This window comes from Petromyzon marinus, chromosome 12, assembly GCF_048934315.1.
Source record: "Petromyzon marinus isolate PM22_M1 ecotype Great Lakes invasive population chromosome 12, UKy_Petmar_22M1.pri1.0, whole genome shotgun sequence".
In the NCBI taxonomy this organism is placed as follows: Eukaryota; Metazoa; Chordata; class Hyperoartia; order Petromyzontiformes; family Petromyzontidae; genus Petromyzon; species Petromyzon marinus.
Genome location: NC_133678.1, coordinates 15,563,850 through 15,576,801, shown reverse-complemented (window position 1 = coordinate 15,576,801; position 12,952 = coordinate 15,563,850). Strand labels below are relative to the sequence as shown.

The 12,952-nt window shown below is 53.3% G+C and overlaps 1 protein-coding gene across 1 annotated transcript; it reads left to right on the top strand.

Moving 5' to 3' along the window:
• Positions 1-2,210: 2,210 nt before the first annotated feature.
• Positions 2,211-7,379, top strand: TFPT (TCF3 fusion partner). Its single transcript, XM_032952618.2, has 5 exons — positions 2,211-2,353; positions 3,199-3,324; positions 3,793-3,863; positions 4,794-4,863; positions 6,197-7,379. The coding sequence occupies exons 1-5, from the start codon at positions 2,252-2,254 to the stop codon at positions 6,392-6,394; spliced, it is 567 nt and encodes a 188-aa protein (XP_032808509.1). The 5' UTR covers positions 2,211-2,251; the 3' UTR covers positions 6,395-7,379.
• Positions 7,380-12,952: the final 5,573 nt, after the last annotated feature.

Below are 12,952 nucleotides of genomic sequence, written 5' to 3'. Positions count from 1 at the left end.
GACGTTGGATATACAGTATTATTTTTTAGTGTTTATTTATTGGTGATGTGTTGACGGATAGCACGGTTGGCTACGCACGGTGCGAAAGCAGTTCAACATACGCTAGACTTAAATTAAGTAAAACGGAGTGCCCATAGACTATAAGGGATGTCGTAAAAGTCTATAGGCATTCATTCTTCTGTCATTCGTTGCAGTCCGTCCCGTCTCTATTGTTTATACTCCCCATTACACGACATGACACTTATACACAGTGCTTTGCTTGGCCTCACGTAGCTGAACTTTCATTACGTTAACGATGAAAAATGCTGGTTCTGAACACTTTGGAACAGTAGGTAATTCACTTAAAAGGCATTAGTCATGTTGCAGGATATATTATATTGTATTAGCTTGACTACCCGGCTTCGCCCGGGGCTTGGATTCACCACGCCCGGCCGCCTTTAGCTCCCCAGTAGCGATGTTCACACACCACACGAGTTACTCGTTTGAGGCTGAGTCCACCTAGGGGAGGCCCAGGACCGGTTAAAATAATGGTCACCGGTGGTGGCCGTGAGCGGGAATTGAACTCGGATAATCGGGTTCGTAGTGCAGCGCGCTAACCACTACACTACAATGCGTTACGCTTCCACATGCGAGGGTCACGTGACAAATTTGACGTCAGCTCACTTGCCGTGCAAAAAATATGCATTGAGCCCCCCCCCGCCAAAAAACTAAAGTGTATTTTAATAATTTTTGCATGGTGGTGTACAGTCTGGAAAGTACCCACATGGCATATTTCCAGTTTGTTGCATGTCGGGAAGTACGCTAAACATTTTGAACAGACACATAATCACAACTTTGCCTTTGATATATATGGAGATTTCGGCAGGAAAGGACCCCCCCCCCGCCATATTGAGTTGTTGGGCTCTTATTTGAGCGTCCAAAATTGAGTAAACGAGCCCGGGGCCGTGAACGGATGAGGCGGAGCAGTGACATGAGCTCGTGTTCAGGTGACTCATTACAATCAGGAGGCCGCGAGCGACGGCAACGGCACGGGGAGGCCCTCATCCAGCAGTGGGTAGATCGTGGCTGGCGATGACGAGCGCGACTCGGGCCTACCCCGCCCTCTGCTAGGTTTCCCTACGTGAGGCGTGGGCACGCGTGTAGGGCCACCAGGCAAGAAAGGAGGGTGGGGTGGGCCTGATCAGCAGGGGCCCACTAGGCCTCAATGTTTAAAACGAAACGCACTCATTGCTGATCGAGCAGATGGGACGTGGGTTGAGGGGGGGGACACGCGTGACGAGGCGGCGCCCCCCCCCCCAGCGACGAGGAGGCGGCGGCTCCACGCCGGGGGGGGGAGGGGAGCGCCTCGTTACCTCCTCCTCCATCGTCATCATCATCAAGCGGCCGCGTCAGGTTTGCAGCGCGAGGGAGACTACTTCCGGTATCAGGGTTACGTTTCCGGGTCAAGAGTCAACGGGGCGGGTCGCCACTTCCGTCGTCGAGCGCATGCGCGCCCGCTCCGCGGCATTCGGGGCCCGTGGCCCGAAACGTCGCCCGCTGCCAGCCGTCGCCTCGCTCCTCGCGTTCGGCTGTTGACGACGACCGTCCCGAGCTTGTGGTTTGTTCGCGAGAGTTGGCGGCCGGCAGAGATCCGCGTGGCGAGGAGAGCGAGGTTGGGGAGCGAGATGTCGGAGAGCTGAGGGGTCGAGTGAGGAGGGTAGAAGAGGTGAGAGGGGGGGTTGAGGTGGGGGGGTTGAGGTGGGGGGGTTGAGGTGGGGGGGTTGAGGTGGGGGGGTTGAGGTGGGGGGGTTGAGGTGAGGGGGGTTGAGGTGAGGGGGTTGAGGTGAGGGGGTTGAGGTGGGGGGGTTGAGGTGGGGGGGTTGAGGTGAGGGGGTTGAGGTGGGGGATTGAGGTGAGGGGGTTGAGGTGAGGGGGTTGAGGTGGGGGGTTGAGGTGAGGAGGTTGAGGTGGGGGGTTGAGGTGGGGGGTTGAGGGTTGAGGTGAGGGGGTTGAGGTGAGGGGGTTGAGGTGAGGGGGTTGAGGTGGGGGGGTTGAGGTGAGGGGGTTGAGGTGGGGGGTTGAGGGTTGAGGTGAGGGGGTTGAGGTGAGGGGGTTGAGGTGAGGGGGTTGAGGTGAGGGGGTTGAGGTGAGGGGGTTGAGGTGGGGGGGTTGAGGTGGGGGGGTTGAGGTGGGGGGGTTGAGGTGGGGGGGTTGAGGGTTGAAGTGAGGGGGTTGAGGTGGGGGGGTTCAGGGTAGAGGTGAGGGGGTCCTCATGGCGGGCTCGTCGTCAGGTAGCGCGGACCTCGACCTCGCCGCCCCCGGCGCGGACCTCGCGCTGCCTCCGCTCTTCGGGGGTCACATCCTGGAGGCTGAGGTGAGACTCACACAGCCATAGTACTGACCCCACAGCCATAGTACTGACCCCACAGCCATAGTACTGACCCCACAGCCATACCACTGACCCCACAGCCATACCACTGACCCCACAGCCATAGTACTGACCCCACGGCCATACCACTGACCCCACAGCCATACCACTGACCCCACATCCATAGTACTGACCCCACAGCCATACTACTGACCCCACAGCCATAGCACTGACCCCACATCCATAGTACTGACCCCACAGCCATAGTGCTGACCCCACAGCCATACCACTGACCCCACAGCCATAGTACTGACCCCACAGCCATAGTACTGACCCCACAGCCATAGTACTGACCCCACGTCCATAGTACTGACCCCACGTCCATAGTACTGACCCCACAGCCATAGTAGTACTGACCCCATAGCCATACCACTGACCCCACAGCTATAGCACTGACCCCACATCCATAGTACTGACCCCACATCCATAGTACTGACCCCCCAGCCATACCACTGACCCCACAGCCATAGTACTGACCCCACAGCCATAGCACGAAACTCAGTCTTAGTACCAACCCCTTAGCCATAGCACTAACCCCATATCACAAACATTGTCTTCGCGAAAAACACAGCACTAGACAGCACTCATACAGGACTAATCCCATTGAACGGATATAGCTATATACCCATCGCGAGCTTATTAGCACTGCCATAGCACTTATCCCATAGCGCTACACTATACAGTGCCAACACTGACAGTAAACTATCTCTGACACTGCCCCAGCATTCGTGCCATAGACTCCGCCGGCGCTGATGTCGTCCGTTGCGGTGACCACCGCTCTCTGAACGCAGGTGGAGTTTGCGTCGAGTCCGGAGCGAGCGGCCGAGGCGAGCGAGTCTCTGCTGCCCCTGAGACGTCGCCACCTGTACGAGAGCAAATACCTCGCACTCAGGAAGCGCTGCGCCGAGATTGAGGGGGTGAGCCTGAATGCAGCGGTGGTGTGATGTTAACTACCTCACCTGGTATGCAGGAGGCCGAGGGTTCGGTCCTGACCCTGATGATGCCTGTATATTTGGAGTTTGCATGTCTCATTCCCCGTGGTCACGTGATTTTTTTCCGAGTCCTCCGGTTATTCCCTCCACGTTTAGAATGAACGTGCATTTAGCGTGTTTGACTGCTATACATTTCCACGTTGAGCTAACATTTGTGGCCAGGTCGCTTCTGAAAAAGAGCATTATAGCTCAGTGGGCCTTACCTGGTAAAATAAAAATAGAATAGAATAGTGAGTTGATGGTCTCTAGAGCCTCAGAGTCTTCTGAGAATGTATCCATGATGCTATCATGGGTAAGAATTTTACATTTAAAAATAGGTACGCATTAAGATGTTCCATTAAAACAGTTCCTGCATTGTTATAATGTGTTCATTATTATTAACTGTGTCCACAGATCAATGGAAAGATCCTCAACAGACTTTACCACGTGCGCAGAATCACGCGCCGTGTGAAGAAAGAGAGGTGGTAAGAGAAGTTGGCACCATCATATCCTCATCTTTTCGGCGTCATCATCACCACCAACCACCTCTCCCTCGATCAGCATACGCTAAGCATGTTTGTGTGTGTCTGTGTCCATGTCCGTGTGTGTAGAATGGTATTGTGTTGGTTAGTGCACTGCATTACAGACCTAGTGACCCGAGTTCGGATTCCGCTCACATCAAATGAACTAGAAGATATTTGAATCGGTCACGGGCCTCCCCTAGGTTGAGTCGGCCTCAACTGAGTACCTGGTGTCGTGTGTAAACATCAGTCAGGCGTGGTGTTGGCAACCCACCCCTTGTGTGCCATACCGGCCTTCATAGGTTCTACTTGCCAAGAGCACTTTCTCCAGTTGTCTGTTATGTCTATATGGGGGATCTTTGCCTTTGATGTTTGTATGTGTATGGCTTCTTTTGTGTTTGAATGTGCGTGTTGATGCACGTGCACACGTTTCTTGTGTCTTCGTACGCACGTGCCCATCGTTGCTTTTAGTGTGTGTGTATGTGTACTTGCACGTGTATTGCACATGAGGGGTGCTGTGGAGGCTAGGAGATGTTAACTACCTCGCCAGGTATACAGGAGGTCGTGGGTTCGATACCGACCCTGACGCCTGCTGTATATTTGAAGTTTGCGGTGTCTCACATCATCATCACGGTGGCTAGGATATGTTAACTACCTCGCCTAGTATATCATTTGTGATAGCCAGGTCGCTTCTGAAAATAAATGTATAGCTTGGTGGGCCTTACCTGGTAAAATAAAAAAAAACATGTTTAGAATAGTTAAGTTTAGTATGTGTGCGCGTGTGCTGTGTGTGCGCACACCTGAAGCCTCAGCCAAGGTGCTGGGTGCACCGCGTGACGTTTTACGGTCACGTGGAGAGAAACGCGACCGCCCGCTCCGTGTTCCCCTGTGCAGGTTTTTGATGAAGAGGCTGGACGACTTCAAGGACAACTACAGGGAGGTGCAGCTGCCCATCCTGTTTGAGGTAGGAGCTGTGGACTGGTGGTCACATACCAAAGACGAAGATCCCCAGTATAGCCTTAATCGACTGTTGGGGCAAGTGTTGTTCGCGAGCAACTATGAAGGCCGGCACGGCACACAAGGGGGTGGGTGGCCAGCACCACCCCAGGCCGCCTTTGCCTCCCCAGTGGTGATGTTTACACACCATACCAGGTACTCATTTGAGGCTGAGTCGAGCTAGGGGAGGCCCAGGACCGGTTCAGATAATCGTCACTGGTGTTGGCTGTGAGCAGGAATCGAACTCGGGTCACCGGGTTCATAGCGCAATGCGCTAACTGCAACACTACCACTCGCCATCGGCGACCTAGGGGAGGCACAGGACCGGTTAAGATATTCATCACATCCTAATTAGGTACTCACAAACAAGGCGTAGGTCTTCCTTAGACTGCCTTACTGACTGCTCGTGTGAGTGCCGTGAGTACCCACGGAGGCTGGCACGGTGCACGGAGGGGCGGTGTAACCAGTATCATGCTCCTTTGCCTCCGTCTCCCCTGCGCTGGTGTTTATACCCTGCACCGGTCGTTTAAAGCTGAGTCGAATTAGGCGAGGCCCCGGACCGGTTCAGATATCACTCATCACTGATGTTTACCATGGCTGGTTATCAAACTTGGGCCACTGGGTTTGTAACACAGTGCGTTACGTGCTGTGTCACTGCTCCCCATGATAGTCATAGTGACGTGCACGTACACATATGGATACAACCAACGATTCTCGTTTTGCCGTGATGTAGCGGTGGCGTCACCACAGCCCATTGTGCCAGGCTAGGTGCAACTTCAGGCCAATGTGTGCCGAGCCTCCAATGGGGTTTTCATTTCCTCGATCTTGCATTGCGGTTCCTCAATATCGCTCTAGTAGGCTACTGCCCGTGATTTACCAGTGATCAACTACCTCACATCTATTCCTCTAAGGAACGAAACAGGAGGATTTCTCCACAAATCTGGCTGTGCGCCTGATGATGCTCTTTGTAATTACTAGTACTCAGATTGCAAATGTTGTTTGCTGTACTAGTAACAAATTGGAATGTTCTGTTTATGTGAAAAACCTTACAAATTGGCAGTTAATTTTTTCTTCGTCACGGGTGCTGAGCACAGGCCCAAATGGCGAAAATGGCAAGCAACCAACAAAAATGAGCATTTCAATCTGAGTTTATACGTTTCTTGACTTCAGCACGCTTTTGAGAGCTTGGAAAGAGAAGACGATTGGAGGCATCTGAACGAAACAGGAAGAAAAATAAAACACGTCCAAACGCTGCCGCTTCTCAAAACCGTTGTCCTGTCTCCTCGTGTGACTCTCAACAGGACGACTCGGCTCTCACGCCGACCAATCGGAGTGCAACGCTGGGGGCGGACGACTCGGAGGCGACCCCCGACCCCGGGGCCACAGGTCGTCCGCAGGAGCCCGCGGTGGGCGGCACCGAGAGCCCCTGTGAGGTCACGCTGAGGTCGGGTGCCAAGAAGCAGCAGCAGCTCCAGATAAAGGAGGAGAGAGACTTCTAATGGCGATTGATCGTGCATCGTTGTGATGCGTGATGCACGATTCACAACGGTGTCCTCCGTGACAAAAACCTACAAAACACAATTGTGCATATTCAATGGCGGTCCCCCCCTCCCTTGACGGCCACCACTCAAATGCGGCTAACGGCCAGCCATCACCCCCCGTGTGTACAAGCGATGGGGCTAATGGACAACGTCAGGCGGCCTACGTCAAAGCACCCATCGGTGGCCGGCAACTCTTTAATAAAAAAAACATGTTCCGTTCTCGAAGAAGTTCCCAGTACTTGGTGCGAAACGTCAGACATCGTGGCGAGCAGCATGCGGGCGCGACTCGAATACGAATGCGAACGTTCTAGCGGTCAACCCATCGCAGGCCGACCCGAGATATTGACGCGGATCGCAGCGGTGGATTGAGCCGTTTTCAACAATGAATTGTCATCGCCATCATCAGTTGTGGTCAATCCACTGCTGGATGAAGGCCTTCCCGAGCCACTACCACCTCCTGCGATCCTGTAATGCACTATTCCACCCAGAATCTGATAAATTTGGGTACCAAATAAAAGTGTCTCTGCATGTTTAAGTCACTTCTTGATGAAGAGAACAGCGAATGCAATATGAGTTTTAAAGTTGTAAACATATGTAAGTAGGTTGATTATTTCAATTGGAGTCTTGATTAAACACTTTGTTTATAAATGTATCGCGAAGGTGGCTGGGCGGCAAAAGAGGGGTTCAATGGACATATCCCAGCACTGAGCTGGCACTAGAACCTGGGTTTGAATCAAGATTTCTGCCACCAGTGATTTAAACCAGCGTTTTCAAGTGTAAACAGTCCAGTGCTCTTAGCGCGGGCAATTTTGGCTGCACGGAATAAAACCCCATGTATATATTCGGTATGGCCCAGCCTGGCTTTTGAGGCCTCGTGTAGAACGTTGGGTTAACAATCACTCTTGTAACGTGACAATGAATTAAACTGCAACGTGTGTTTGTATTTGTATGTACGTTGAACTTCTTTTGCATCGTACGTAGCCAACCGTGCTCATTGGAGGTGTGGCATATGTGACGTGCAAAGTCGTCTCGCCGATTTTATGGCTCGTCATTGATCGCAGTAGCGTGTTATAATTTCAACTTTGAGCACGCCGCACAGCATTCGCCTCGCTCTCGTAGACGGAGAACGACTCGGCACGCAAGGAACCGCAGTCGAGTGGGAGGGGTAGCAGTCACGCGATGAACCGTGCGATATGTGGCGTGCTGCGTCTAATCGGATCGCTTGACCCGCACTCGGGAGCGTGGCGGTTCACGTCCCGGTAATTGGGTCAACCCAACCCATGAACCTTAAGTACGGTCAATCATTCCCCGTGCCTGACACAGCATGGGATGGCTTTCATCCAGCAGTGCACTGACAGGGTGGCTACACGTAATCATTTGGTAGAGTCCATGTGCTCCAGTGTTGATGCATAAACTGTTGACAAACTCATTCTTCATTGCTGTGAAGCATTATGGGTAAAGTTAAATATAAGTTGAACTCTGTTCTACACCTCCACATAAATAAACACGTTCGTCTATTGACTTCCATTAGCCTATTGGCTTCCAAACACGGTATTATCCAGCAGCATTTGCTTCGGCAAGCAAACCAAACGAGAGTCAGGTTTGTCATATGACTGCTGCTTGGTGGATCAGAATGCTGCTTGGTAGATCAGATGTATGTTGAACTTCATTCGCACCGATTTAAAGCTTTCGTGACTGCAATGATTCATCTTCTTTGGTTCTTTCGGTAAAGTCACGTAGAATGAGAATAAAATAATAAATTGATAAAATAAAATAACAATAATATTCTCACGACGTTTCGGCCACAACACAAGCGGCCCTCATCAGGTGAAGGGGCGAGACTGTCTGGTAGGACAGCGCTGGAGTGGAAGAGCCACGTGGCTCGCCCCTTCACCTGATGAAGGCCGCTTGTGTTGTGGCCGAAACGTCGTGAGAATATTATTGTGTTATTTTATTTTATCAATTTATTATTTTATTCTCATTCTACGTGACTTTACCGAAAGAACCAAAGAAGATTCATTCGCACCGTACGTGGCCATTCCTGAACACAAAACTTAACTTTTTTTTTACCAGAAAAGGCCCACTGAGCTATGTAGTGCTTTTCAGAAGCGACCTGGTCACATGATAGCCCAACGAAGTCGCTTTTCACGTGTAAATGTATTGCAGCCAACTACTTTAAACGCGTGATGTCGATTCTAAATGTGGAGGGAATAACCGTCGGACGAGGAGAACATGCAAACTCCAAATATACAGCAGGCGTCAAGGTCTGGATGTAACCCACGACCTCCTGCATCCCAGGCGAGGTAGTTAACATCTCGCCATCGCGGCGCCCGAAATGTTATTGGCAAGAGCAATCTAACGAACTATGGGTCCCCCCCCGCCCCCAGTTAAACTCGAAAACAATGTCTCGTGCGTCAAGCTTGAGCATTGTTCGGTATCGGCAGTGGCTGTCTCGTCGTAGAAAGCACGCGTGTTTTCAGTCCATCAGCCTCCTTGGTTTTGTGGATTTGGAAAGCCACTCCGGTGGTGGACTGAAGCAATTGAATTGTCAGGTGAGCTGAATGGAATTGAGTGCGTTTGCATTTCGAGCTGAGCGGAAGTTGAGAGCATCTTGCGGTCACTGTCATCATCATCGTCCAGCAGCAGGTGGCGGTAGAGCTTCATAGCCCCGTGACCTCACGTCCCGAGTCCGTGACTGGCACTGCACCGTGATCCCGCGTCCCGAGTCCGTGACTGGCACAGCCCCGTGACCCCGCGTCCCGAGTCCGTGACTGGCACAGTCCCGTGACCACGCGTCCCGAGTCCGTGACTGGCACAGCCCCGTGACCCCGCGTCCCGAGCCCGTGACTGGCACAGCCCCGTGACCCCGCGTCCCGAGCCCGTGACTGGCACAGCCCCGTGACCCCACGTCCCGAGTCCGTGACTGGCACAGCCCCGTGACCCCACGTCCCGAGTCCGTGACTGGCACAGCCCCGTGACCCCACGTCCCGAGTCCGTGACTGGCACAGCCCCGTGACCCCACGTCCCGAGTCCGTGACTGGCACAGCCCCGTGACCCCACGTCCCGAGTCCGTGACTGGCACAGCCCCGTGACCCCACGTCCCGAGTCCGTGACTGGCACAGCCCCGTGACCCCATGTCCCGAGTCCGTGACTGGCACAGCCCCGTGACCCCACGTCCCGAGTCCGTGACTGGCACAGCCCCGTGACCCCACGTCCCGAGTCCGTGACTGGCACTGCATCCCAAACAATTTATTAGTAGAGGCCACCCATCCACGGGGACCTCAATTTCCAATCGGATTTGGCGACATTCGATGTGCGCAGGACTTAATATCTCACATTATTTGGCGATGCTGCTGCTGCTGCGTTGGCAGCGGTGCACAAGCACAATGAACAAAGCAACACGAACCCTGAACACATTCGTCAACAAACACTGTGGCCTTAAGAGACAAAGGTAGTGTTGTTTTAAAGTATTCGCGGAATCGTTTTCAAGTTCGCTGGAAGACCAGAGGAGGTGACACGGTGAAGCATTGAAAGCCACGGCTAGAGCCAGATGCATGGTCAATGTGGTGTGCCGGGCGCGGAAAATATTTCCCCGGCCACAATCGAGGGGAGAGAAGTTAAAACCGAGCGTGACGGCAGAAGTCGTCAAACGTGCAAATCGGGGGGGAGGGGTGGGGGGTCCATCGCTTAGTGGCGCTGTAGTTGCCATCGAGTCGGCGCGCCAACGAATGAAGCCGCGCTTCTCTGTGTCCCCGCGTCGACGCAGGGGTCAAACGATGCCACCAGTCCGTGCAGCGTGGTCGCGTGGCTTTTTTCCCTCTCTCAAGGTTCTCTGAGTTTCCCCATCCACATTTAGAAACCAGCGTTTTGGAGTGTTTGTGCTGCTAGAAAATGTCCACACGATTGGGCCACTTTGTTGAACTATCATTTGTGGCCAGGTCGCTTCTGAAAAATAAGTTAATCCCTCAGTGGACTTTGCCTGCTCGGATGGTGATGGTTTAATTTGTGTTTGTGTTTGGGTGAGCTGTTTACCTTTATTGTACTTTGCACTACTGTCGTGTTTGTGTACTGTTTGTTGTGACGTTCTTAACCGCCCCTACTGGACATCTGTGAATGAAAGCTTTAGAGCTCATAGGATTCCTCCTACCATCCTACCCACGTTCAGCGTGACTGGAACCCAACTACCCATGGCGATCCTACCATCCTACCCACGCTCAGCGTGACTGGAACCCAACTACCCATGGCGATCCTACCATCCTAGCCACGCTCAGCGTGACTGGAACCCAACTACCCATGGCGATCCTACCATCCTACCCACGCTCAGCGTGACTGGAACCCAACTACCCATGGCGATCCTACCATCCTACCCACGCTCAGCGTGACTGGAACCCAACTACCCATGGCGATCCTACCATCCTAGCCACGCTCAGCGTGACTGGAACCCAACTACCCATGGCGATCCTACCATCCTACCCACGCTCAGCGTGACTGGAACCCAACTACCCATGGCGATCCTACCATCCTAGCCACGCTCAGCGTGACTGGAACCCAACTACCCATGGCGATCCTACCCACGTTCAGCGTGACTGGAACCCAACTACCCATGGCGATCCTACCATCCTACCCACGCTCAGCGTGACTGGAACCCAACTACCCATGGCGATCCTACCATCCTAGCCACGCTCAGCGTGACTGGTTCCACAGAGAAGCGCGGTGAATGCACGGCGCCATTGACTCCATCGAGATGCGACTCACGATCTGCTGCTGCTGCTTCTGTGTTGGCAGTGGTGCACACAACAAAAACGACTCAACGCCTCCGTCACTAAGACTGGCGAACAAAAGGCAAACGATAGGCGACGTTTCGGGCAATGTCCACACCACCCTCCTCCGCGTGCTGTTCGTGCCTTCACTCAGGTGTCGCTCGCTAGCGCCGCTAGCCCCCAACAGTTCGCGCAAGGCTGTCGTGGTGGTGGTGGTGGGGGGGGGGGAGCGGGGGGTCTTTGGTGTTTGCCGGCAGGAGGGTGGCGTGCCACAGAGTGCACTTACAGCAGCGGTAAGAGCCCACGTCAGTCATGCCGGCCACGGAGCATCGGCCCTAAATCGCTTCGTCTCCTGGCAGACGGACGTGAGAGGTCCCTTGCCACCGTCGGCTCCGAGTCTGTGACGACAGCGCTCTCGTTACCTCGACTCCGCTTTGTTTATACCCAGCAAGGCCCCACCGAGACTCTCAACAGTGTTTCAGGAGGGTCCTGTCGTGTTCATTTAAACGGGGGGGGAGATTTGTGTGTTTCCCAATTAAGTGCATTTTCAAATGTTGCATAATTTCGACCGTGACACCCGGCACACAAATGGCGTAACCCAGGGGTCGGCAGCCTGCGGTTCTGGATCAGCATGCGACTCTTTAAGGACTTCTTCGTGACGTTAATCACATGGCATTGCGGCTCTTGAAATATAAATATTGTTTTACCGCATTTGGGTTGCCGATCCCTGACCTGACCATTCTTCGAATGGCGTCACGGGGTCTATGACGTCTACGGTGAATGAAGCAGACGGCGAGAAGTGTTTCATGGTTAATATACTGTCATAGATAACAGACTGTTGGGGCAAGTGCTGTTTGCGAGCAGCACCTATGAAGGCCGGCATGGCACACGAGGGGGTGGGTGGCCAGCACCACGCCCGGCCGTCTTTGCCTCCCCAGTGGCGATCTTTACACATCGCACCGGGTTCTCATTAGAGGCTGAGTCGACCTAGGAGAGGCCCAGGACCGGGTCAGATAATCCTCATTGGTGTTGGCCGTGAGCGGGAAACGAACCCGGGTCGCCGGGTTCGTAGCACAGCGCGATAACCGCCACTAAATCCTATATATTGTACACGCACACAGAGACACACCTCCGCATTAACGAGGGCGGCCTGCCGAATTCGAACCGCGGCAAGCGGCTTCCGCCATGTTAGGCCGCGTCACCCGCCACAGGCAGAACGGGTTCCCCAACCTCGTGCAGGTCATGCAAAATAATAATATAGGCGTTACCCTTTCTGGCAATAAAACCGGTGTCAAGATGTTCAAACACCGAGAGACAGCCTTCTTCTAAACAAGGCTGTCTGTGGTGAAGGCAAATGTCTATTATCAGAGCATGTTTGTTTCCACGTTCACCAAAAGTACGCCTGGTTAATGTAGACTTTGATTCCTTGCAAAGAGGTATCTGATTTTTGTGTTTGAACATCTTAACACCTGTTTTATTTCCAGAAAGGGTCCAACCGATTCCTATTTTTCATACTTTGATTCTGGCACAAAGGTCCCATGAAATCGTGCAGAGCAGTTCATGGTCTCAGTTCCATTCCCTAAACCGAAACGTGGGTTATAACAGCCAATGCGTGCTCTGTTTAAAGGTGCCATTTGCACTGGGTGGGGGAGGGGCAACTCTTCGGAGACCGTGGAGTGCCCCGGGGGGCCCTTGCGTCCCGTGAGAGGAGGTGGCCCTGAAGCGGCGGTGTCGTCAGCGGCCCCCGTCCCCCGGT

Bases quoted from the DNA above. Each gene is read 5' to 3' on its own strand.
- TFPT (XM_032952618.2), top strand. From the start codon at position 2,252: ATGGCGGGCTCGTCGTCAGGTAGCGCGGACCTCGACCTCGCCGCCCCC. The intron at 3,864-4,793 runs GTAAGAGAAGTT...TCCCCTGTGCAG, and splicing joins CGTGTGAAGAAAGAGAGGTG to GTTTTTGATGAAGAGGCTGG. The intron at 4,864-6,196 runs GTAGGAGCTGTG...GACTCTCAACAG, and splicing joins AGCTGCCCATCCTGTTTGAG to GACGACTCGGCTCTCACGCC.